This window comes from Macaca fascicularis, chromosome X, assembly GCF_037993035.2.
Source record: "Macaca fascicularis isolate 582-1 chromosome X, T2T-MFA8v1.1".
NCBI lineage: Eukaryota > Metazoa > Chordata > Mammalia > Primates > Cercopithecidae > Macaca > Macaca fascicularis.
In genome coordinates this window covers 78,489,687-78,514,502 of record NC_088395.1, presented here as the reverse complement: position 1 = coordinate 78,514,502, position 24,816 = coordinate 78,489,687, and the positions used below count along the sequence as shown (strand labels likewise).

Here is a 24,816-nt window from a genome sequence, read left to right as displayed (position 1 = left end):
GTCCCCAGCTACTTGGGAGGTTGAGGCAGGAGAATAGTGTGAACCCAGGAGGCAGAGCTTGCAGTGGGCTGAAATCGCACCACTGTGCTCCAGCCTGGGCAACAGAGTGAGACTCCATCTCAAAAAAAAAAAAAAAAAAAAGTACTCCTTAAAGGACACTGAAGAGACCTGGTGGGCCGAGAACCATGGCTCACGCTCGTAATCGCATCACTTTGGGAGACCTAGGCGAGTGGATGGGGCTTGCCTGTAGTCCAAGCTACTCAGGAGGCTGAGGTGGGAGGATGCCTTGAGCCTGGAGGCCAAGGTTGCAGTAAACCGGGTTTCCGACACTACATGCCAGCATGGGCGACAGAGGGAGACCCTGTCTCAAAAGAGACTTCACAACTAAATGCAAAGCACGGTGTTTGGTTGGAAAGAGAATTTTGTTAGAAAGCAGCTATGAGGGATACTATGGGACCATGGGGAAAATCGAAAATGTTTCATGTGATCATACAGTAAAAAACTGTGTGGTCTCAATGTTACATTTCCTGAGTGTCATGATGTCATTAAGGTTTTGTGGGAGACCATGCTTTCTCGTAGGCGATACATGCTGCAGTATTTATGGATGATGGATCTAAATGATTCAAATGGATCTCAAATGATTCCACAAAACAATTTCAAAAAAAAGTACACGCATGTGGCCGGCGCGGTGGCTCAAGCCTGTAATCCCAGCACTTTGGGAGGCCGAGACGGGCGGATCACGAAGTCAGGAGATCGAGACCATCCTGGCTAACATGGTGAAACCCCGTCTCTACTAAAAAATACAAAAAACTAGCCGGGCGAGGTGGCAGGCGCCTGTAGTCCCAGCTACTCGGGAGGCTGAGGCAGGAGAATGGCGTGAACCCGGGAGGCGGAGCTTGCGGTGAGCTGAGATCTGGCCACTGCACTCCAGCCTGGGCGACAGAGCGAGACTCCGTCTCAAAAAAAAAAAAAAAAAAAAATACAAGCATGCACACAGGCTCAGAGAAAGATGGGGGCACGGGATGGAGGGAGGGATGAAGCAAATGTGAGAAAGTGGTAACAACTGGAGGGTGCAGTTGAAGAATATACGTAGGGGTGCTCCTTGTGCTTTCCCTGCAACTCTCCTGTGGTTCCAAAATAAAAACCAATGCAATCTGGGATGAAGGGGGTATTATGGACCATTTTATTCCAGTCAGTTTGAAAACAATGCAAAAGGTCACCAATCGGTAGGAAACCAAACCCACCAAAACGAACGCAAGAAGGCACGGCCAACGTAAACTGTTCCAGAATCATTACAGAAAGATATCAGTAGTTAAAGGCTTTCCACGAATAAACTCCAGGATTCCCCACCACATTCTGACAAACATCCTAGGAACATATATCTTCCATTTGACACAAACTTGTTCAGAAAATTGAAAGGGAGGGGCAGGGCGTGGTGGCTCACGCCTGTAATCCCAGCACTTTGGGAGGCCGAGGTGGGTGGATCATGAGATCAGGAGATCGAGACCGTCCTGGCTAACACGGTGAAATCCCGTCTCTACTAAAAATGCACACACACACACACACACACACACACACACATACAAATTAGCCGGATGTGGTGGCAGGCGCCTGTAGTCATAGCTACTTGGGAGGCTGAGGCAGGAGAATGGCGTGAACCTGGGAGACGGAGCTTGCAGTGAGCCAAGATCGTGCCACTGCAGCATTCCAGCCTGGGCGACAGAGCAAAACTCCATCTCAAAAAAAAAAAAAAAAAAAGAAAGAAAGAAAGAAAGAAAAAAAGAAAAGGAAATTGAAAGGGAGGAACAATCCTCCACTCACTGTATGAGCTTGGCATAACCTCGATACCAAATCCTGCAAGGACACCTAGAGAAATATTGCAGATCAATCACAGGCTCATGACATAGAAGTAAAAATCAGAACCAGAATCTTAGCACACGGAAGCCTACAGGATATGAAAAGGAAAATACCTAATGTGGCATGAGTAATATCGGCTTCATCCCAGAAATACTAACTTAATTTCCCTTCAGAAAATACAGTGGTACAATTCTCCACATTAACAGATTCCGGGAGAGAAACGCGCTCCTCGTAGTCACAAAAGGTATTATCCATTCAAGATGTCATTATCCATTCGAGATGTATTGCTGACATTATGTTTTTCCTAAAAAGTTAGGACTATTGGGCTATAACTTACTCAGAGGTCTATGAGATTTTGTAAATGCATACAGCAATGGAAACACCAGCACATTATATATAGATACAGAGCATCGCCATCCCCCCCAGGTTCCCTCACGCCCTCTGGTAGTGAACTCCGGGTCTTAACCCTCAGATCCTGGCAACCACCAATCTGTTTTCTGTTCCCAGATTTTTGCCTTTTCCAGAATGTCATATAAATGGAATCACACAGCACGTAGCATGCGTATTTGGCTTCCTTCAGAGAAAGACACTCAGACCGCAATTCTCTAAAGGTGCAATGTACAGTTTCATGACCTGGATAGTAGTTACCTGGCTTGATCACCTTATACCTGTCAAATGGCTGGCTTCTGAGTTATCCTCGTGTGTGTGTGTGTGTGCGTGCGTGCGTGTATGTGTGAGAGAGAGAGTGTGTATGTGTGTGTGTCTGTGTATTATGTTTCAAACATACATATAATTTTGCATTTAACTGCTTCTAACTTTTATATGTCGGTGAGGGTTATTAAATGGCAATTATTAATACTTAAAGGAAAGTGAATGATTATTGGAAAAGTCAGCAGAGTGATTTCCTCTGGCGTGTGCAAAGGGGGAGGTAGTGATCGGGATGGGGCAAACAGGAGGGTTCCAAAACCCTGCCAACGTTCCGTTCCTTGCTCTGCATGGTAGTGACCTGGACTTCAACATTACACAACCACACGGGTGCCGTTCACGCTGGATCACGAGAACGGGGCATCCTGGGATCCCACAGATAGAGTTTGCACGGCCACCCTGGCGGCCACAGCTTACGCGGCTGTACCTGGCAAACACTGTTGGCCTCATCCTTTGAGGAAAAGGATAATGAGAAAATGTGTGGGGAAAAGGAGGAGTTCTTGGCCTGGAGGCTGAGGACAGATGTGCGTGAAGTTGTCCGAGTTCACCCAGGAGTGTGTTCCAGGCGGGCTAAAGTTCATGGCTGTTACTCACCATGACCACCATGATCCTATGACTGCCATCTCACGTCCCCGTGTGCGGTGCCCTGGGCCTCCGCCACACCCTGGAAGGCCACCCTTGGGGACTGTGGCTGGCGGGCGCGCTAGGAGACTTGCACACCTTCGGCCCTAGCTGGGGTCTGAGGAGGAGACGCTCTTTTCTGCCAACAGAGTAAGAGGTCTCATATGGAAATGTACCTGTGGCAGCTCTGGCACCGGGTGTAGGTGGGATTCTGCTCAGGGCTCCGCCACTGTGGCTGCATGGAGAGCAGGCAGGCAGCTCGCCAGACCTCCAGAGCCTGTCTGAGCTGAGTGGCAGGACAGTGCAGGAGGAGGTCTAAGGCTCTCCAGGCCGGACCCCACATTCCTCTTGGTGGGAGAGATTGAAGGAAAAGGCAAAGCGGGACACTGAATGAGGGGAAGTGCTGGACCTCCTCCTCTCCACTGGGGCCCAGGTGGATTCCTCTAATCCGAGGAGCCTCGGATTCTGCACTTATTTCCCCTAGAACGGGAAGGCTCCGTCTGACCATGGCCTGGGGTGTAGACGTTACAGCTCCATTATTGTGCGGGAAGTGGTCTGACTATGGAACCGAGGTGGTGTGCTGAGAGGCGGGACTGGCAAATCCAGCCACCGGGGGATGGGTTCACGCCTTCCACGACTCCGTCCACGGGCTTCTCCCCTTCCACACCCTGTCGACCATGGCCCATTACCCCCCGGGGCAGTGACCGTGGCTGGAGTTCCGCCCCTACGAGAACTTGCGTAGATGTCTCTGGTGGCAAAAACCCCAGCTGGAGAGTCCCTGACACATGTCTTCCCCCAGACACCAGCCCACTGTGTTATCCCCCAAGAAACAACCACCTGTGTCAGGGTCAAAGCCTTGGCCCGAGGAATTAAGCCAACCCTCTCAGGGGAGGTGTTGGATTCCGATGGGGCAGGCCCCCACCAGCGTTCCTTTTCAGGTCTGAAGCCTGTGATTGGCCCACCACGTGCGTGATGGTCCCCCTCACTGAGCTCACACCATGGGCCCACAGGGAGACACAGAGGGAGTATGGTGGAAGGCAGATACCGAGCCCGACCAGCTGTCCCAGGGCAGTCCCTCCTACCCGCTTTCCATCCTCTCTGTGGGCGTCCTGCCCATGTCTTGGTTAGCGGGTGTCATGGCACCCTCCCATGGGAGCTCCCCACTTCCTAGATGAGGCGCCAACCAGCGACTCTGAGGTATTATCACTGCACCCACACACGGGAGTGCTGAGATATCCCATCTGTCCCACGGAGGATCAGCAGCCTACTGTGGCACCTCCAGCATTCCGAGAGCCCCAACACCCGTCCCTGTGTTTGGCGATGTCCCCTTCGTCCCACTCCACGACCTCCTAGGTGTTAGATTGAACACCTCTTGTGAAAGGTAGATCCCAGCCCTGCTTTAGCGAATTCGATCCTTCACGGATCCTTCACCACTTCTTCCACTCCGTAAATCAGCCCATTCTCCCTCAACAGAGAGCACCCCCGATTAATTTGATTCCCAAGCGGGTGCTTGCAGGTGCATGCACACACACATACACACGCTAACCTTGAATGGTATCTGTATTTGTCCTGTCTTTGTTCAACACCCTGTCTCTTGGCGATGGGAGCTGGCAGAACCTACACACACCTCCTCACTGGAATCGGAATCTGTGCCCAAAGCTGGGACCTGCCCAGCCCAGGATTCTGGCTGAAGGAAGGAGGCAATCCCAACCGTCATGGAGGATGAAGGCAGAACAGGGAGCTTGAGGAAACCTCCTGTGGCCTCGAGAGGTGGTTGGGAAGACTGACCAGGGACACAGAAATATCATGTCCACAAAAACCTGTTGGCCTTGGGGGTGGTGACATGGTATTTCATAGGGACCATCAAAGAGCAGCCAGGCCTAGCATCCACACTTGCCCAGGAAACCAGCTGGCCATTTTCAAATCAATGGTATGGAGCCCACCGGCTGCAGAAGGGGCTGCTGGCTGCGAATGGACACCAAGGAAGTGGAAGCCGCCTTCCGCGTAGCTACCGGCGGGCAGTTTCCACCAGGTTGGCCCACAGGCACCAGAACAGACTCAGTGCCCCTGCCTCCAACCAAGAGACTATCTTGCCCTTTTCTTCCGCACTCCATGTATCTTCCCTTTGGCTCAGCTTCCCACCAGGATGTGGTTTCTGTCTCCACCTGGCTACTGAAGCTAAGGAGGAGATCTGACAGAATTTGGTAACTAAGGTTCAAAGGTGAGGGCTAAGAGGAACTGAGGATGCCAAGCGGGTTTTTGCCCCAGATGACCTGACCCTGTGCATGGTGGCACCGGAGGGACATAACGGCTCAAGAAAGAGGACTGGGTCCCTGAGGGGCGGCGAGGAGGATGAGCTCCGTCGTATTCCTCAACAGCATGGAAATAACCATGCAGGAAAGGCCACCGGCATCAAGCCACGGGGGAGAGCAACGATGCTCACGATGGAAAGGATGGTGAGAGGGCAGAACAGAAACAGTGAACCGCAGGAGGAAAGGTGAGAGAGACAGGGGTTCTGGAAGGAGGCCATCAGTTCCTGCTGAAGGGGAGGGAGAATAGCACTGAAGAAGGGGACCTGTGAGAACCCAAAGTGGGAGGAGAAGAGGAGGGACCATGAGCAAGGCGTGTAGGAGAAAGGCAGGAAATGCTGCTGTGGCTGGGCAGGGCCCCCACAGCACCTAGACCCAGGGCACTATGGTGAGCCCGAGTGCAGGGCTGCTGCTCAGGGGCCGGCCCTGGTGTCCCGCAGGGCCCTGGGGAACAGTTCTTCAAGCGCCAATGAACCGGGCAACACCCTGCAACCCCCAACACTCCCAACAATCGCAGAGAGGGCAGACCACAGGCCACAGAATATGAGAACAACTTTATTTCAAATTGCTTTGAACTGCGTTGGGAAGGGGACAAATGCGGTGCAAGAGAGGAAGCCCTGGCTTAACAGGCAGCTCCGGAGCTCCAAAGGTGGCAGCTGTTTGTCTTGTAGGAAGATGCTGGCTCCAACCTGTGAAACAGAGCAGCCTCAGGGACGGGCCCCCAGCCAGGGCCAGCCCACAGCCCTCCTAAGCTACCGGGATTGTGGGAAGGGGCATGGTGTGTGCAACACTCACTTCAAAGCTCCTGGATCTTGTCAGCGAGGAACTGCATGGCCGCTGAAACAGAGAGGCAGAACCGGGCACTCCAGACCCAGGGAAACAGAAACCCATCCCATGCCCCGGTGGGGAACTTCCTAGTCCTGCAACCAGAAACCCCACCAGCCCTGGTACTGACTCACCCACCCGTCACCTGGATTAAATGTGGAAATGCCTTCTAAGCGGGAAAGTGGTTCTCAGGTGCTGGGCCATCCCAGTACCGTCCAGAACATGTTTCAAAGACAGATAAGCCAGCCAGCAAACACCAGACAAGTGGTACCAGGCAGTAGTTAAAGGGGAAACACCGGCAGTATCTCTAACCGTCCTAAGAGAAGGAGAGTTCTGGGACTCGTGGACAAAGTGTACACGGAGTTCAGATGACACATTGTTATCTGTGCACACCCCTAGCTGAAAAGGCACAGAAGGCCCAGGTCGGCTTGATTCTCCTCCCCAGAGGAAAGTCAGTCGCAGTGATGCTGCCTGTACCTACAGCCCACCCCCGCCCCCCACACCTGCAGAAAGACACCGCTGTCCATCCCTGCCCCAGCCAGGGCTCCATCATACCTAGCTGCTGTGTAAGTTCATCAATTTCCCTCTGCAGCCAGATGCACTAGACCAGCAGACACCGGGGAAAGATAAATGGTTAGTCAACTCTGGCCTCCTCTCTCCCCAGCCACCCTGCAGCCCCCATAGCCTGCAGCCCAGTGGCGACGTGGGTTGGCACAGAACCCTCAATGGAAAGGAGGCACCCTCTCTCCGTGGGGTGCAGAAGGTGGAGACGTGTGGCGGTGGGGGCGGGGGGGGGGGGCGGCGGACGCAGAAATCAGTTTAACCTGGACACGGATCCCACCATCTAGTGTGGACCTCTATTTCTAGGAGCCACACAAAGCATTACCCGAGGACAGTCCTGGGCTCCCGGGGCCTGCTGCTGCCTTTCTGGTCTTGGGGGATGGACAGGCGGCTGCTGGTCACCTGAAAGAGAACACAAAATCCAGCTTCCAAGCCTCCCAGTGAGGTGGAAAAGGCCTAGCAGGGTCTAAAGTGAGGCAGCATCACCCTCTGCTGGCAACACATTGCCCCTGCTCTGCCCAGCAACTCCAACCCCGCTCTGGGACTGTCTTCACTGTTCCCCAGTGTGAGCCCATCTGCACCTGTGGTCCCCTAGCGTTGTGACTCCGGGTTGGACTCCAGCAGCGCGGCAGCCACAGCCAGGCCCTGGGAGGGCCAATGTGGCTGAGCAGGACTTAACAGAAAAGGGCTCCGTACCGCCGAAAGTCTCCTTCCAGAGTTGGAGTTTGGGGCACTGCTCCAAATCGCCCCCCACCACACAAACCCCACTCAGAGAGGACGATGTGGCTTAAAGCCAGCCCTGTCGACACCCCGTTTCCCATGGGACAGCTGCCTGGGTGGGCAGGGAAGTGTGGGAACAAGGCTGAGCCCCCATAAGCGACAGAGCCAGAGGTTTCCCTCCCGACCCCTCTCCCCTCCACCCCTATCAAACCCGCAAGACTCACCGGAGGGTGCATGTCGTCTGGGCAGGAGGCCTCCCAGGCTGTAGGCCGAGGGCTCTGAAGTTCCCGGAACTTGGGGAGCTCTGATGTTGGGGTCACCGCTGCTGAGTTCTCCACGACGCATGGACAGGCGAGGCAGCCCTGGCCTGTGTGTGGGAAGCTAAAACAGAAATTTCTGAGTCGGGCTGGCGGTTGGGGCAGGCGGTGAGTACATGTGGGAAGGGGTTGTGGTAAGGTGGAGACTCCGGAGCCTAATCTCATTAGCACTTTCTCCCTCAGTCAGCCCCAGGCCAGGAGGCAGAGCCCAGCCAGGGAAAACACTGGGGATACTGAGATAGAGCCCGGGCCGCCTGCCAGGTGGGTCGGGCAACAGCTAGGGAAGGAGGAATCAGGAAGTTGATGATCCTAGACACCCCAGCTTTGCGGCCCACACTTTAAGGCATCACCCGATCCAAACCAGCTGCCAGCCCTGCCTTCCATCCCAGCTCCTCTCTGCGGGCGGAGGCAGGACTCCTGCAGTGTCCGGAGGCATGGCCATCACACAAGAAGTGCCCCCTTTAACGTGTGCCCCTATGATGAAGACCCCCATCGGGCATTCTAGTGTCCCTAGGCTCCCGACGACAACCCTCGAGCAAGGGACAGAGGGGACATGGGTGAACAGGGGTGTGCTGGAACAGAGGAGGTGTGGGGGGAGGAGGGTAAAGAGGGAGAGGAGGGCGAGAAGGGCCTACTTACTTGGGCCTTTGGGACCTCATCTCGATTTGGGTCATTATCTTCTCTGGCCGCAACCTGGGACTCCCTGGTCTTCCTTCCTGCAGGTTTCTTCCCAGGGCCTCTGTGCTTAGGCTTTTGTGGTTTCTTGGACATCCCGTGTGGCTGCACACCGGAGAATGGCGGGAAGGTGGCCGGCTCCGGGGGAGCGGCTGAGAGTCTCTTTCCGCAGGCAGGAAAGGCTCTCCCCGGAGCCAGTTGAGAGGCACCTCCTGGGGACTTCTTCCCCTGGGCCATCTTCCTCCTTGAAAGGCCCTGGGGCAGGGCCCCTGCAGTGGCAGCTCCTGAGCAGCTGGGCCTGGCCTCCACCTTTCCCCAGGCCCTGCTCTGCATTTTCTTCTGGGGAGAGTCCTCCAGCTCTCCCACAGCCGGCCTCTCCACGACTGGAGTGAGTCCGCGGGGAGCAGAGGTCGGGAAACGGCCCGGCACGGGCCGGTAACTCTCCTTGCAGTGGAAGCCTGCGTGTCTGGATGTGTCTGCTGCCTTCTTGGGGCTGCCGGGCTTGGCCTGGCTTCCTTTGTTGCGGCGAATGCCCACCCTCATCAGTGGTAAGCCGCTGCTCTCATCTGCGGAATCAGAGTCGTGGGTAGACATCCTGGTGGGGCCTTTCGCAGAGGGCTGCTGGGGATCCACGCGGAGGCTCCATCTGCTCTTCGAGCCCCTTTCCGGGTTGTTCCAGGCCTGCACTGGCCCAGGACCACAGAGCTGGAGACGGTCGGCAGAGGCCTGCTGCCGTTTTCCGGGGCTGGGGCCCAGCGCGTCTCTCCCACTGGGACCCACCTCCAGGTCCGCCCAACTGTCAGCCGACCCTTCGGCAGCGGCGCCTTCTAGGAACGGCTGTCCCTGGACGCTGGGCGGCGGCACGATGGCGGCTGGTTCTTCAGCCAGGTAGAATGAGTAGTCCACAACGTCCCCTTGGTCATCGATCGGGGTGCCTGGCCGTCCTTCCCGGCCCCAGAGCACCACCCTTCCTTGCTCTATCAGTTCGCTCTCAGACTCAAAGCTGAAGCCCTCCGGATCTGTGAACCCGCTCTCTCCGTCGCCATCGCGGCTGCCCTGCACCCCCAAATTGAGGCCGTGGCTGTAGTCCCCTGGGGCTCTGGGGCTGGCCGTGTGGGAGCCAGCCTGCTCGCCACCCTCCAGGTCGAAACCGGCCCCACAAACGGATACCTTGTCGGGGGAGCTCATGGCGGCAGTCCCGGCAGCCTCGGCTGTGGGGAGATGGTCGTCCTGGTAACGGCTGGAGGAGAGAGCTGAGCCCAGCCAAGCCCAGCTGAGCAGGCCACGCGACAGAAACAGTGAGGCTTTCGGGACACCGCCACCCTCACCCCAGGCGGAAGTACCAGATGTCCCCGGCAGCCAGTGGCTTCCTCGTGCCCTTGACGCCAGCACCGAGCCTTCTCATTGGTCCCCGTCTGCCAACCAGCGGGCCCTTTGTGGGGCGAGGTGCCTGAGCTTTAACCAATCGGGACACAGGCTCTTGGTTTGCCTCGACGCCCGTCATTTGACTGGGTGGCTGCACTCTGCTTGGGTCTTGGGGCCAGGGGGCACTGTAGCTCTTGATCGCCTCTTTCTTTCTGTCCTTCCACCTCTGGCCGGGCACCTACTTTCCAAGGAGAGCCACATCTCTGAGCCCCAGTGACCCATCTGTAAGGTGGGGATTAAGGGGAGAGCTTCCCCCAGCTCATCAGCTTGGGAGAGTAAACGTTGTGCTGCACGCAAAGCACCCGGTGCACAGAGGAGGTCTCATTGCAAAGTAGGTTCCTGGCCAGAGGCGGCAGGAGAGCAAGAAGGAGGTGGATCGAGAGCTCCGGTGCACCCTGGCCCCAAGACAAGACCAGAGGGCAGACACCCAGTCAAATGACCGGCATGGGGCAAACCAAGAGTCCGTGTTCCGATTGGTTAAAGCCCAGAGGCCTCTACCAACAAAGGGCACGCTGGTTGGTAGAGGGGGACCAATGAGAAGTCGCGGCACTGGCGTCAAGTGCCCGTGCAGAAGCCACGGGCTGTTGGGGACATCTCCTACTTCCGCCTGGGATGAGGGTAGCGGTGTCCCGAAGGCCTCACTGTTCCTGTTGCGTGGCCCAGTCCGCTGGGCTTGGCTGGACTCGGCTCTCCCCTTCCGCCGTTACCAGGACGACCGTCTCCCCACAGCCCAGGCTGCCCGGACTGGCGCCATGAGCTCCCCCGACAAGGTATCCGTTTGTGGGGCTGGTTTCGACCTGGAGGGTGGCGAGCAGGCTGGCTCCTGCATGGCCAGCCCCAGAGCCCCACGGGGCCAGGGCCATGGCCTTGATTTGGGGGCACCAGGCAGCCTCGAGGGCCAGAGCGGGTTCACAGATCCCAAGGTTTTCAGCTTCGAGTCTGAGAGCGAATTGATAGAGCAGGGAAAGGTGGTGCTCTGGGGCCGGGAAGGCCGGCCTGGCACCCCCGTTGACGACCAAGGGGACGTTGTGGACTACTCGTCCTACCTGGCTGACGAACCAGCCGCCATCGTGCCGCCGCCCAGCGTCCAAGGACAGCCGTCCCCAGAAGGCGCCGCTGCCGAAGGGTCGGCTGACAACTGGGAGGACCTGGAGGTCGGTCCCAGTGGGAGAGGCCCCAGCCCTGGAGAATGGCAGCAGGCCTCCGCCGGCCCCCGGGAGCCCAGGGTTGTCCTCGGGTAATGCTTCGTGTGGCTCCTAGAAATAGAGGTCCATGTTAGACAGTGGGATCCGTGTCCAGGTTAAACTGATTTCTGTGTGCCCCCCACCGTGCCCCATCACCATCTTCTGCACCCCACAGAGAGAGGGTGCCTCTTTTACATTGAGGGTTTCATGCCAACCCACCTCGCCACTGGGCTGCAGGCTATGGGGGCCCTCAGGGCTGAGGGAGACAGGGAAGACGAGGAGAGAGGAGGCCAGAACTGACTAACCGTTTCTCTTCCTCCGGTGTCTGCCGGTCTGGTGCATCCGGCTGCAGAGGGCAATTGAGGACCTTACACAGCAACTAGGTATGATGGAGCCCTGGCTGGGGCAGGGATGGACAGCGGTGTCTTTCTGCAGGCATGGGGGGCGGGGGTGGGCTGTAGGTACAGGCGGCGTCACTGGGACTGACTTTCCTTTGGGGAAGAGAACGAAGGAAAGCCCGGCCCTGGAGCCTTCTGTGCCTTTCCAGCTAGGGGTGTGCACAGACAGCAGTGTGTCGTCTGAACTCCGTGTACTCTTAGTCCACGAGTCCCAGAACTCTCCTTCTCTTAGGAGAGTTAGAGATACCACATGTGTTTTCCCTTTAACTGCTGCCTGATACGGCTTGTACGGTTTTTGCTTGCTGGCTGGCTTATCTGTCTTTGAAACACGTTCTGAATGAACGGTTCTGGGATGGCCCAGCACCTGAGAACCACTTTCCCGCTTAGAAGGCATTTCCACATTTAATTCAGGTGACGGGTGGGTGAGTCAGTACCAGGGCTGGAGGGGCTTCTGGTTGCAGGGCTAGGTGATTCCCCACGGGGACAGGGGGTGGATTTCTGTTTCCCTGGGTCTGGAGTGCCCGGTTCTGCCTCTCTGTTTCAGCGGCCATGCAGTTCTTCAGTGACAAGTTCCAGGACCTTTGAAGTGAGTGTTGCACATACGGTGCCCCTTCCCACAGTCCGGCAGCTTAGGAGGGCTGTGTGCGGGCCCTGGCTGGGCTGGCCCTGGCTGGGGGCCCGTCCCTGAGCCTGCTCTGTTTCACAGGTTGGAGCCAGCATCCGGGGCTGCAGCCAAGCGAGTTTCCTCCTTATCCTCCTTAGCCAGGGCTTCTGCTCTTCCACTGCATTTGCACACTTCCCAAGGCAGTTCAAAGCAGTTTGAAATAAAGTCGTTCTCATATTCTGCGGTCTGTGGTCTGCCCTCTCTGTGATTGTTGGGAGTGCTGGGGTGTGCCGGGTGTTGCTCTGTTCCCTTGCGCTGGGAGAACAGTTCCCCTGGCGCTCTGTGGTGGGCCCTCTCCCTGCAGAGCGTCTGGGCCGGCCTCTGAGCAGCAGCCCTGCACTCGGGCTCACCATAGTGCCCTGGGTCTAGGTGCTGTGGGGACCCTGCCCAGCCACAGCGGCATTTCCTGCCTTTCTCCTACACGCCTTGCTCTTGGTCCCTCCTCTTCTCCTCCCACTTTGGGGTCTCTCAGGTCCCCTTCTTCAGTGCTATTCTCTCTCCCCTTCAGCAGGAACTGCTGGCCTCCTTTGAGAACCCCTGTCTATCTCACCTTTCCTCCTGCAGTTCACCGTCCCTGTTTGTCCTGTCACCGTCCTTTCCATCATGAGCGTCCTTGCTCTCCCTCGGGGCTTGACGCCGGTGGCCTTTCCTGCATGGTGGTTTCCGTGCTGTTGAGGAACACGACGGAGCCCAGTCCTCTTTCTGGAGCCATTATTTCCCTCCAGTGCCACCATGCACACGGTCAGGTCATCTGGGTCAGTAACCTGCGTGACATTCTCGGTTCATCTTAGTCCTCACCTTTGAACCTCAGTTACCAAATCCCGTTAGGTCTCCCTCTTGACTTTCAGCAGCCATGTGGAGGCAGAAGCCACATCCCAGTGGGTGGCTGAGTCAAAGGGAAGGTCCATGGAGTGCGGAAGAAAAGGGCAAGATAGTCTCTTGGTTGGAGGTGGGGGCACTGAGTCTGTTCCAGCGCCTGTGGACCAACCTGGTGGAAACTGCTCGCAGGCACCTACACAGAAGGTGGCTTCCATATCCTTGTTGTTCTATAGGTGGCCAGCAGCTCCTTCTGCAGCCGGTGAGCTCCATACCCTTGATTTGAAAATGGCCAGCTGCTTTCCAGGGCAAGTGTGGATGCTAGGCCTGGCTGGTCTTCGATGGTCCCTGTGAAATACCATTTCCCCACCCCCAAGGCTGCAGGTTTTTGTGGACGTAGTATTTTCGTGTCCCTGGTCAGTCTTCCAGACTGCCTCCTGAGGTCACACGAGATTTCCTCGAGCTCTCTCTTCTGCCTTCACCCTCCCTGACAGTTGAGATCACCTCGTTCCTTCAGCCGGCATGCTGGGCTGGGCAGGCCCCAGATTCGGGCACAGATTCTAGTTCCATTGAGGAGGTGTGTGTAGGTTCTGCCTGCTCCCATTGCCAAGAGACTGCGTGTTGCAAACAGACGAAAAGAATAGAAATGCAGATACCATTCAAGGTTAGCGTGTGTGTGTGTGTGTGTGTGTGTGCGCGTGTGTGCATGCCCGCGTGTGAGTATGCCCCTGCTAGCACCTGCTTGGGAATCAAATTAACTGTGGGTGCTCTCCCTTGAGCGAGAATGGACTGATTCATGGAGTGGAAACACTGGTGAGGGATCTGTGAAGGATCGAATTCCCAATAGCAGGGCTGGGATTTACCTTTCCCAAGAGGTGTTGTTCAATTCTCACACCTAGGAGGGCGTGGAGTGGGACGAAGGGGACGTCTCCAAACACAGGGACGGGTGTCGGGGCTCTCAGAATGCTGGAGGTGCCACAGTAGGCTCCCGATCCTCCGCGGGATGGATGGGATGTCTCAGCACTCCCGTGTGTGGGTGCAGTGATAATACCTCAGAGTTGCTGGTTGGTGCCTCATCTAGGAAGTGGGGAGCTCCTGTGGGAGGGCGCCACAACGCCCGCTAACCAAGACACGGGCAAGATACGCACAGAGAGGGTGGAAAGTGGGAAAGAGGGACTGCCCTGGGACAGCTGGTTGGGCTCGGTATCTGCCTTCCCCCCTACCCTCACGGTGTCTCCCTGCCAGGCTCATGGTGTGAGCTCAGCGAGGGGGACCACCACGCACTTGGTGGGTCAATCACAGACCTCAGACTTGGAAGCCAACGCTGGTGGGGACCTACCCCATCCGAATCTAACCCCTCACCGGAGAGGATGGGCTTGACTCCTGAGGCCAAGGCTTTGACCCTGACACGGGGTGGTTTCTTGGGGGGGATAACACAGTGGGCTGGTGTCTGGGGGAAGACATGTGTCAGGGGCTCTCCAGCTTGGGTTTTTGCCACCGGAGACATCTAGGCAGGTTCTGGTGGGGGCAGAACTCCAGCACGGTCACTGCCCCAGGGGGCATGGGCCATGGTCGACATGGTGTGGAAGGGGAGAAGCCCCTGGATGGAGTCGTGGAAGGCGTGAATCCATCCCTCAGTGGCTGGCTTTTGCCAGTCCCGCCTCCCAGCACACCACCTCGGTTCCATATTCAGACCACCTTCTGCACAATAATGGAGCTGTAACATGTACACCCTAGGCCCATGGTACACCGCATGGTCGGGCGGAGTCTTCTGGTTCTAGGGGATGTAAGTGCAGAATCCGAGGCTCCTCGGATTAGAGGAATCCACCTGGGCCCCACTGGAGAGGAGGAGGTCGAGCACCTCCACTCATTCAGTGACCCCCTTTTGCTTTTCCCTCAAGCCTCCTCTCCCACCAAGAGGAATGTGGGGTCTGGCCTGGAGAGCCTTAGATCCCCTCCTGCCTTGTCCTGCCACTCAGCTCAGATGAGCTCTGGAGGTCTGGCGAGCTGCGTGCCTGCCCTTGATGCAGCCACAGTGGCGGAGCCCTGAGCAGAATCCCAACTACACCCGGTGCTAGAGCTGCCACAGGTACGTTTCCACATGAGACTTCTTACCCTGTTGGCAGAAAAGAGCGTCTCCTCTTCAGACTCCAGCTAGGGCCGAAGGTGTGCAAGTCTCCTAGCGCGCCCGCCAGCCACAGTCCCCAAGGGTGGCCTTCCAGGGTGTGGCGGAGGCCCAGGGCACCGCACACGGGGACGTGAGATGGCAATCATAGGATCATGGTGGTCATGGTGAGTAACAGCCATGAACTTTAGCCCGCCTGGAACACACTCCTGGGTGAACTCGGACAACCTCATGCACATCTGTCCTCAGCCTCCAGGCCAAGAACTCCTCCTTTTCCCCTAGAGATTTTCTCATCATCCCTTTCCTCGAAGGATGAGGCCAACACTTGTGTTTGCCAGGTACGGCCGTGTAGGCTGTGGCCGCCAGGGTGGCCGTGCAAACCCTATCTGTGGCATTCCAGGGTGCCCTGTTCTCGTGATCCAGCGTGAATGGCGCCCATGTGGTTGTGCAGTGTTGAAGTCCAGGTCACTACCATGCAGAGCGAGGAACAGGAGGTTGGCAGGGTTTTGGAGCCCTCCTGTTTGCCCCAACCCGATCACTACTTCCCACTTTGCACACTGCAGAGGAAATGAGTCTGCTGACTTTTCCAATAATCAGTCACTTTCTCTTAAAGCATTAATAATTGCCAATTAATACCCATCATCAAGATATAAAAGTTAGAGGCAGTTACATGTAAAATTACATTTTTGAAACAATAACCCCCCCACACACACATACACTCTCTCACACGCAGGTGCGCACGGGCGCACGCGCGCGCACACACACACACACACGGAGACAACTCAGAAGCCGGCCATTTGACAGTTATAAGGTGATCAAGCCAGGTAACTACTACCCAGGTCATGAAACTGTACATTGCACCTTTAGAGAATTGCGGTCAGAGTCCGTTTCTCTGAAAGATGGCAAATGCACATGCCACGTACCATGTGATTCCATTAATATGACATTCTGGAAAAGGCAAAATTCTAGGAACAGAAAACAGATAGATGGTTGCCGGGGTCTGAGGGTTAAGACGAGGAGTTCACTACAAGAGGGCGTGAGGGAACCTGGGGGGGATGCCGATGCTCTGTATCTGTATATATTGTGCTGGTGTTTTTACAGCCGTATGCATTTACAAGATCTCATAGAACTCTGAGTAAGTTATAGCCCAATAGTCCTGACTTTTTAGAAAAAAAAAAATTGTCGGCCAGGCGCGATGGCTCATGCCTGTAATCCCAGCACTTTGGGAGGCCGAGGCAGGCAGATGACGAGGTCAGGAGATCGAGAACAACCTGGCTAACATGGTGAAACCCTGTCTCTACTAAAAATACGAAAAAATTAGCCGGGCGTGGTGGCGGGCGCCTGTAGTCCCAGTTACTGGGAAGGCTGAGGCAGGAGAATGGCATGAACCCAGGAGGCGGAGCTTGCAGTGAGCCGAGATCGCGCCACTGCACTCCAGCCTGGGCGACAGAGCGAGACCCCGTCTCAAAAAAAAAAAAAAAAAGAAAAGAAAAAGAAAAAAAAAATTGTCAGCAATACATCTCGAATGGAAACTGACATTTAGTCAATACCTTTTGTGACTACGAAGAGCATGTTTCTCTTCCCAAATCTGTTAATGTGGAGAATTGTACCACTGTATTTTCTGAAGGGAAATTAAGTTCGTATTTCTGGGATGAAGCCGATATTAGTCATGCCATAATAGGTATTTTCCTTTTTGTATCCTGTAGGCTTCCGTGTGCTAAGATTCTGGTTCTGATTTTTACTTCTATGTCATGAGCCTGTGGTTGATCTGCAATGTTTCTCTAGGTGTCCTTGCAGGATTTGGTATCGAGGTTATGCCAAGCTCATACAGTGAGTGGAGGACCCTTTCAGTCTTCTGCATGAGTTTGTGTCAAATGGAAGATACGTATTCCCGGGATGTTTTTCAGAATGTGGTGGGGAATCCTGGAGTTTATTAGTGGAAAGCCTTTGACTACCGATATCTTTCTGTAATGATTCTGGAATGGTTCAGGTTGGCTGTTCCTTCTTGTGTTAGTTTTGGCAGATTTTGTTTCCTAGCCACTGGTTACGTTTTGCTTTGTTTTCAAACTGACTGGAATAAAATGGTCCAGAATATCCCCATTCATCTCAGACGGCATTTGTTAAAATTAGGAAGCCACAGAGGGGTTGCACAGAAAGCCAAAGGAGCACCCATACATATATTCTTCTACTGGATCCTCCATTAGTTACCATTTTCTAATATTTGCTTCATCCCTCCCCCCATCCCGCACCCCTGTCTTTTTCTGAGTGTGTGCGCGTGCTTGTATTTTTTTAAATTCTCTTGTGATATCATTTGAGATCCATTTGAATCATTTAGATCCATCATCCGTAAATACTGCAGCATGTATCGCCCACGAGAAAGCATGGTCTCCCACAAAACCTTAATGACATCATGACACTCAGGAAATGTAACATTGAGACCACACAATTTTCTACTGTATGATCACATGAAACATTTTCGATTGTCCCCATGGTCCCACAGTATCCCTCATAGCTGCTTTCTAACAAAATTCTCTTTCCAACCAAACATCATGCTTTGCATTTAGTAGTCAAGTCCCTTTTGAGACAGAATCTCCCTCTGTCGCCCAGGCTGGCTTGCAGGGTCGCGAACCCGGCTAAGTGCAGCCTTGACCTCCAGGCTCAAGCCATCCTCCTGCCTCAGCCTCCTGAGTAGCTTGGACTACAGGTGAGTGCCACCATGCCCGGCTAATTTTTAACATATTTTTTGTAGAGACGAGTTTTCACCGTGTTGTCCAGACTGGTCTGGAACTCCTGAGCTCAAGCCATCCACCCACCTAGGTCTCCCAAAGTGTTGGGATTACAGGCGTGAGCCATGGTTCCCGGCCTGTTCAACTCACTTCAGTGTCCTTTAAAGTGTGCTTTAGAGTAATGTTTAAAGTGTGCTTTGAATCACCGCAACTGTTGTCAGGAAGCCCTTGAACTTGGGTTTGTCGAATGGCTTCCTTGTGATTAGATTCAGGTAGGTTTAACATTTTTGGCAAGGCTACTGCATAGCAGACGTGCTGTCCCTCTCGGTGCATGACATCAGCAGATTCTCCATGTAGGCTTCTCTTATGACTGGTGATGTTCATCTTGACCATGTGGCCAGGGCGTTTTTCCAGATTACTCCATTGTGAAAGTGCCATCTTCTCTTTGTATTTAATTAGCTATGTGCTGTTACTGCATGGGCACTCTGTGTGAATATCCAGTTCCCCCACAATATCCTCTTTCTATCTTTTGGATGTCTGCATATCATGTGATTTGGATCTGTGTCCCCAGCAAGTCTCATGTCAAACTGTGACTTCTAATGTTGGAGGTGGGGCCTGGTCGGAGGTGACTGGATCATGGGGCTGGATTTCTCAGGAATGGTTTAGGAGCATCCACTTGGTACTGTCCTCATGGTTGCGAGTTCTCATGAGTCTGGTCGATTAAAAGTGTGTGACACCTCTCCCTTCTCTTTCTTACTCCTGCTCCTACCATGTAACATGTACCTGCTTCTGTTTCACCTTCCGCCATGATTGCAAGCTTCCTGAGTCCTCCCAGGAGCAGAAGCCGCTACGCTTCCCATACAGCCTGCAGGACCATGAGCTCTTCTCTTTATAAATGACTCGGTCTTGGGTATTTCGATATAGCAACACGAGAACGGACGTAACATCATTTGTGGTTATCTCTCCCTTTTCTTTCCTGATAGCGGTGCCCTTCTCCCTCGTTTTCTTGACCAGTCTCACAAGAGTTGTACCAATTTCATTCCTCTTCCAAACACCCAACTTCTGGTTTTGTGATTCTTACGCTTCTTTCCGCTTTCACTGATTTTTGCTTTTACCTTGATGACTTCCTTCTACTTTCCTTGGTCTTATGTTGGGCTTCTTTTTTGAACATTTTCTCATTAATTGTCTGTGATCCTCTTTTAAATATATGCTTTTAGCAGCCTACACGTCCCTCTCAGGACTCCTTTACTTGTGCCGACAAGGGTTTAGGAGTAGTATTTTTGTGATCATCCAGTTCCAAACATGGGAAACCGTGAAAATCGCAACTTTCATGGGATGGAATGAATACGTTGCGGTATGTTTATACAATGGAATACTATCTCAGCAACGGAAAACCACAAAGTACAAGGTACTCCTCCATGGAATAATAGGCGCGAATCTTACAAACATAACATCGAGTGAAAGAAGCAAGGGACAACACGGACATGTTTAATGAGTCCATTCCTATAACTTCAAATGACAGGCAACACTAACCTACCTTGTTGAAGAATGCGTACTTAGGGTATAAAACCATAGAGAAGAGCAAGGAAAGGACAATCAGAAAAGTCAGGATGTTGGTTACCCCTTGCAGTAGGAGTGGGGCTGAGCTCAGGCAGGGCCACCCCAGGAGGCTTTGGGGGATGCTGGCGGTGTTCTCCTCTGGGACCTAGGGGAACGTTTCCATACAGATGCACTTGATAATCATGTATTAAACTGTGCGCATAGATTGTGATGTTTTCTTTCTGTGTGGTGCTTGCCACCATAAGCCGAGAAAAACCAGTGCTAAGGGAAGTAACCTTGCTTTAACAGGTAAGTATTTTATAACCAGAAGGATAACCAACATTTTATTTTCTCTATTTATAGCAGATCTCCTTGCGAGTACTAGTATCAGTTTATTGATAGTGATAGCTTGATTTCAAATTCTCATAGATTTCACCGAACATCATAGGAATGATGCTTACATAATGGTGATATTAATTTTGATGTTTTGGTAAATATTTTATATTTGGGTGGTAAGTTTTCATTCAGAATTTGTGATTTTGTGCTGGAACCCCATGCACTTGCTACGTTTTTCTCACGGGAGATTTGTCACCTCCCCATCCACTTATTCTCAGGGGTGGAGGACCTAGGACCTGAGGTAAAGAAATTAAGGCAACAACACTAAGGGGAAACAACACAAATTTTTACCTTCATAGTTTGTGTCAGTTAATTGTGGTATTTTCATATGATGGAATTCCTTTTTTTTTTCCACAGTGGAAGTGTACTGGGTATTCTTAGGTATACTATCTGTTTTTAAGAAAAGTCCATTACCAAGATATAACAAATTACGTAACGTTAAATATCACATGATATTTATAAAGCAGACTATACATATTCAAGTTTAGAAAACCAGTCGACTGTGAATGAACTGTTGTGAAGTGATGAAAACACGTATTGAATACTGAGGTCAAGAAAGAGTACACTGCAGTTCTACAGGTCTTATATGTATTTCATTGTGCTGAAGACACCAAATATGAAACGCTACGTAATGTGTGATTCCATTTGTAGGACATTCTTAAAACTGGAAAACTACACGTACAGAAAACTAATCAGTCATTTTCAGGTCTGTGGATTGTGAGAAGTATTTAACTACAAATGCATGTTATTTGTTATTAGCAAGTTTGACCCTCTTTATGTTGAAATGCAACGTACACAGAGAGAACGTCACAATATGTGTGTGTTGTTTAATAGTGATCATCAAGGGCACCTCTACAGAAACGCCGCCATGTCACAGAGGAGAACACCGCCAGCATTCCCCAAAGCTCCTGGGGTGTCTCTGCCTCATCTCAGCCTCATTCCTCCTTCAAGAGGAAACCGACACATTTACTTTTGTGATCATTCTTTCCTCAGTTTTCTCTATAATTTTTGGTCCCACGTCCTATATTACATTCTTTTAACAGTACAGTATGCTTGCAGACGACATGTTCCTAAATCTAGAAGACCCCACAGTCTCAGCCCCCAAAGCTCCTTAAGCTGATCAACAACTTCAGCAAAGTCTCAGGATACCAAATCAATGTGAAAAATCGCTAACATTCCTATATGCCAACAACAGTCAAGCGGAAAGCCAAATCAGGAACACAGTCCCATTCATAATTGCCACACACACACACACACACACACACACACACACAAAGATACCCAGGAATACTCCACACCAGGGAGGTGAAAGGTCTCTGCAAGAAGAACTACAAAACACTGTTCAAGGAAATCAGACATGTCACAAACAAATGGAAAAACATTCATGCTCATGGATAGGAAGATCAATATTATTAAAGTGGCCATACTGCCCAAAGCAATTTGCAGATTCAGTGCGATTCCTAGTAAGTTATCATTGACATTCTTCACAGAACTAGAAAAACTATTTTAAAATTCATATGGAACTGAAAAAGAGCCTGGATGGCCAAGGCAGTCCTAAGTGAAAAAGAACAAAGCTGGAAGCATCATGCTACCCGACTTCAAAATATACCACGGGCCCACAGTAACCAAAACAGCATGGTACTGGTACAAAAGCAGACACGGAGTCCAATGGAACAGAATAGAGAACCCAGAAATAAGGCCGCACACCTACAACTATCTGATATTTGACAAACCTGACAAAAGCAAGCAATGGGGAAAGTATTCTCTATTCAGCAAAGGGTGCTGTGATAACTGGCTAGCCATACACGGAAGATTGCAACTGGACCCCTTTCTTACACCAGGTACTAGTCAGTTCTCTTGCTGCTAATAAAGACATACCTGAGACTGGGTAATCTATAAAGAGAAGAAGTTTAATGGACTCACAGTTCCACATGCCTTGGGAGGCCTCACAATCGTGGCAGAAGGCGAAGGAAGAGCAGAGGTGTGTGTTCCACAGCGGCAGGAAAGACAGCATGTGCAGGGGAACTGCCCTTTGTAAAACCATGAGATCTCGTGAAACTTACTCGCTATCAGGAGAACAGCACGGGAAAAGTCCGCCCCCATGATTCAATTACCTCCCACCGGATCCCTCCCACAACACGTGGGGATTATGGGAGCTACAATTCAAGAGGAGATTTGGGTGGGGATACAGCCAAACTATATCACGCCGTATACAAAAATTAACTCAACATGGATTAAAAACTTAAAGGTAAAACCCCAAAATAGAAAAACCCTGGAAGACAACCTAGGCAATCACATTCTGGACGTAGGAACGAGCAAAGATTTCCTGACGAAGACACCAAGAGCAATTACAACAAAAGCAAAACTTGACAAATGGGGTCTAATTAAGCTAAAGAGCTTCTACACACTAAAGGAAACTGTCAACAGAGTGAACAGACAACCTACAGAATGGGAGAAAATTTTTGCAAACTATGGATCTGACAAAGTCTAATATCCAGCAAGAAAAATACCAAGCAACCCCATTAAAAAGTGGACAGAGGACATGAACAGACACTTTTCAAAAGAAGACATAGATGCGGCCAACAATCCCATGAAAGAAAGCTCAACATCACTGACCATTAGAGAAATGCAAATCAAAACCACAGTGAGATACCCTCTCACGCCAGTCAGAATGGCTATTATTACAAAGTGAAAAAATAACGGATACTGGCGAGGTTGCAGAGAAAAAAGGAACACTGGAACACTTATGCACTGTTGGTGAGAGTGTAAATTAGTTCAACCATCGTGGAAGACAGTGTGGTGATTCCTCGAAGACCTAAAGACAGAAGTACCATTCGGCCCAGCAATCTCATTACTGGGCATATACCCAAAGGAATGTAAATCATTCTATTATCAAGACACGTGCACGTGTATGTTCATTGCAGCACTATTCACAATAGCAAAGGCATGGCAGTCAAGCTAAATGCCCAGCAATGGTAGACTGGATAAAGAAAATGTGGTACATATACACTGTGGAATATTATGCAGCTATAAAAAGAATGAGGATAGGTCCTTTGCAGGAACGTGGCTGGATCTGGAGGCCATTATCCTCAGCAAACTAATGCAGGAACAGAAAACCAAGTACCGCATGTTCCCACTTATAAGTGGGAGCTAAATGACGAGAACACAGGGACACAAAGAGGGGAACAACACACACCGGAGCCTATCAGACAGTAGAGGGTGGGAGGAGGGAGAGGACCAGGAAAATAACGAATGGGTACTAGGCTTAATCACTGGGTGACGAAATAATTTCTACAAGAAACCCCCATGACACAAGTTTACCTATGTAACAAACCTGTACATGTACCCCTGAATTTAAAATAAAAGTTAAATTCAAGAAATACTAATAATATGGTTTGGTGTTGACTGTTACGTACTTTTATAGTAGTGGAATCAGAAAATATGTTCATATTTCTTGCTTCTTGTGTTTAATGTCAGGAGTTTGGTTTCGGATGTTTAAATCTGAGATGTGTGTTAGGTATCCAAGTGGAGATGCTGAGTGGACAAAGGTCTGGCTCTGGGTTGAAAAAGTACCTATGGGAGTCATCATAGTTTCGATATTTTTTTCCAGGGCCCGTTCCAGAGATAGAAATTACACCACTTTTCTATTGAGTTATGTTAAAACACACAGAACACAGAATTTACCATCTTAAGCGTTTCTCAGTGTTCAGTTCGGTAGTGTTAAATATATTCGCATTTCTGTGCTGCCGATCTCCAGAATGTCTTCAACTGCAAAACTGAAATGTATACCCGTTAAACAATTCCTTGTTTTCCCCTGCCCCCCAGCCTCTGGAAACCACCATTCTACCTTCTGTTTCTGAGTTTGGAAATATTAGATCCCTTATACAGGTGGAATCATGTAGTATTTGTCCTTTTGTGACTGACTCATTATATAGCATAATGTCCTAAAGTTTTATCCACATTGTAGCATTTATCAGAATTCCATCCTTTTATGGGCAAAATCATAATTCATTGTAAGGGCCAAATAATAACGGACCATATTTAGTTTCTGTATTCATCCATCCGTGGACACTTGGGTTGCTTCCATCTCTTGGCTCTCATGAATAATGCTGCTATGAGCAGGGGTGTACAGACATCACTCTGAGACTCTGATTTCTATTCTTTTGGCTATAGACACAGAATGGAATTACTGGATCATATGGTAATTCTATTTTTAGTTTTCTGAGTAACCGCCATACCCTATTCCACAGCAGATGTGCCATTTTACATTCCCACCAACAGTGCACAAAGGTTCCAGTTTCTGCACATCTTCACCAGTATCGGATCAGTTTTATTGAACAAATGGAATTTATTTCATTTCTTTGGATTTTATTTTTGTTTATTTTTATTGACACAATTGTATACATTTATAGTGTACAACATGATGTTTTGAAATAGGTATACATTGTGCAATGGGTACATTAGGCTAACTACAATATGGATGAACTCACATACCTTTCATCTTTTGTGCTGAGAACACCTAAAATCTATCTACCTTCTTAGCAATTTTCAAGTATTTGTTATTATTAACTATAGTCACCATGTTTAGAATAGATCTCTTGAACTTAGACTTCTTGTCTAAATGAAGTTTTGTATCCTTATCAATATCCTTACCAGATCCTTACCAGGATCTCCCCAATCCTCCCCAGCCCCAGACCCTGGTAACCACCATTCTATTCTCTGTTTCTAAAAAATTTGATTTTTTAAGATTCCACATCCCAGTGAGATCATACAGTATGTGTCTTGCTGTGCCTGGCTTATTTCACTCGACATAATATATTACAGATTCACTCATGTTGCCACAAATGACAGGATTTCTTTTTTTTTTTTTAAGTCTCAATACTATTCTACCGTGTGTACATATACACATGTGCTTTATCCATTCATCCATCTGATCGGCTCTTAGGTTGATTT

At 51.3% G+C, this 24,816-nt stretch overlaps 2 protein-coding genes and 1 pseudogene across 2 annotated transcripts; 1 reads left to right on the top strand and 2 right to left on the bottom strand.

Annotated features, from left to right (window-relative positions):
• LOC102126125 (uncharacterized protein CXorf49-like) overlaps positions 1 to 3,869 on the bottom strand; it is a 39,271-nt pseudogene extending 35,402 nt beyond the window's left edge.
• A 2,162-nt stretch (positions 3,870 to 6,031) lies between these two features.
• Positions 6,032 to 9,934, bottom strand: LOC135969162 (uncharacterized protein CXorf49). Its single transcript, XM_065538105.2, has 6 exons — positions 8,555 to 9,934; positions 7,823 to 7,979; positions 7,204 to 7,280; positions 6,873 to 6,918; positions 6,288 to 6,329; positions 6,032 to 6,181 (listed from the first exon to the last, which is right to left on the bottom strand). The coding sequence occupies exons 1-5, from the start codon at positions 9,776 to 9,778 to the stop codon at positions 6,289 to 6,291; spliced, it is 1,545 nt and encodes a 514-aa protein (XP_065394177.1). The 5' UTR covers positions 9,779 to 9,934; the 3' UTR covers positions 6,032 to 6,181; position 6,288.
• Positions 9,935 to 10,134: 200 nt separating this feature from the next.
• LOC135969169 (uncharacterized protein CXorf49-like) lies at positions 10,135 to 12,438 on the top strand. Its single transcript, XM_065538125.1, has 4 exons — positions 10,135 to 10,785; positions 11,552 to 11,582; positions 12,142 to 12,183; positions 12,304 to 12,438. The coding sequence occupies exons 1-3, from the start codon at positions 10,549 to 10,551 to the stop codon at positions 12,180 to 12,182; spliced, it is 309 nt and encodes a 102-aa protein (XP_065394197.1). The 5' UTR covers positions 10,135 to 10,548; the 3' UTR covers position 12,183; positions 12,304 to 12,438.
• The last annotated feature ends 12,378 nt before the right edge of the window (positions 12,439 to 24,816 follow it).

Excerpts from the sequence above, each read along its gene's own strand:
- LOC135969169 (XM_065538125.1), top strand. The coding sequence starts at position 10,549 with ATGAGAAGTCGCGGCACTGGCGTCAAGTGCCCGTGCAGAAGCCACGGG. Across the intron at positions 10,786-11,551 it reads CCATGAGCTCCCCCGACAAG|AGGGCAATTGAGGACCTTAC; the intron begins GTATCCGTTTGT and ends ATCCGGCTGCAG. Across the intron at positions 11,583-12,141 it reads GGACCTTACACAGCAACTAG|CGGCCATGCAGTTCTTCAGT; the intron begins GTATGATGGAGC and ends TCTCTGTTTCAG.
- LOC135969162 (XM_065538105.2), bottom strand. The coding sequence starts at position 9,778 with ATGAGCTCCCCCGACAAGGTATCCGTTTGTGGGGCCGGTTTCGACCTG. Across the intron at positions 7,980-8,554 it reads ATGAGGTCCCAAAGGCCCAA|CTTCCCACACACAGGCCAGG; the intron begins GTAAGTAGGCCC and ends TTTCTGTTTTAG. Across the intron at positions 6,330-6,872 it reads TGAACTTACACAGCAGCTAG|CGGCCATGCAGTTCCTCGCT; the intron begins GTATGATGGAGC and ends TCTCTGTTTCAG.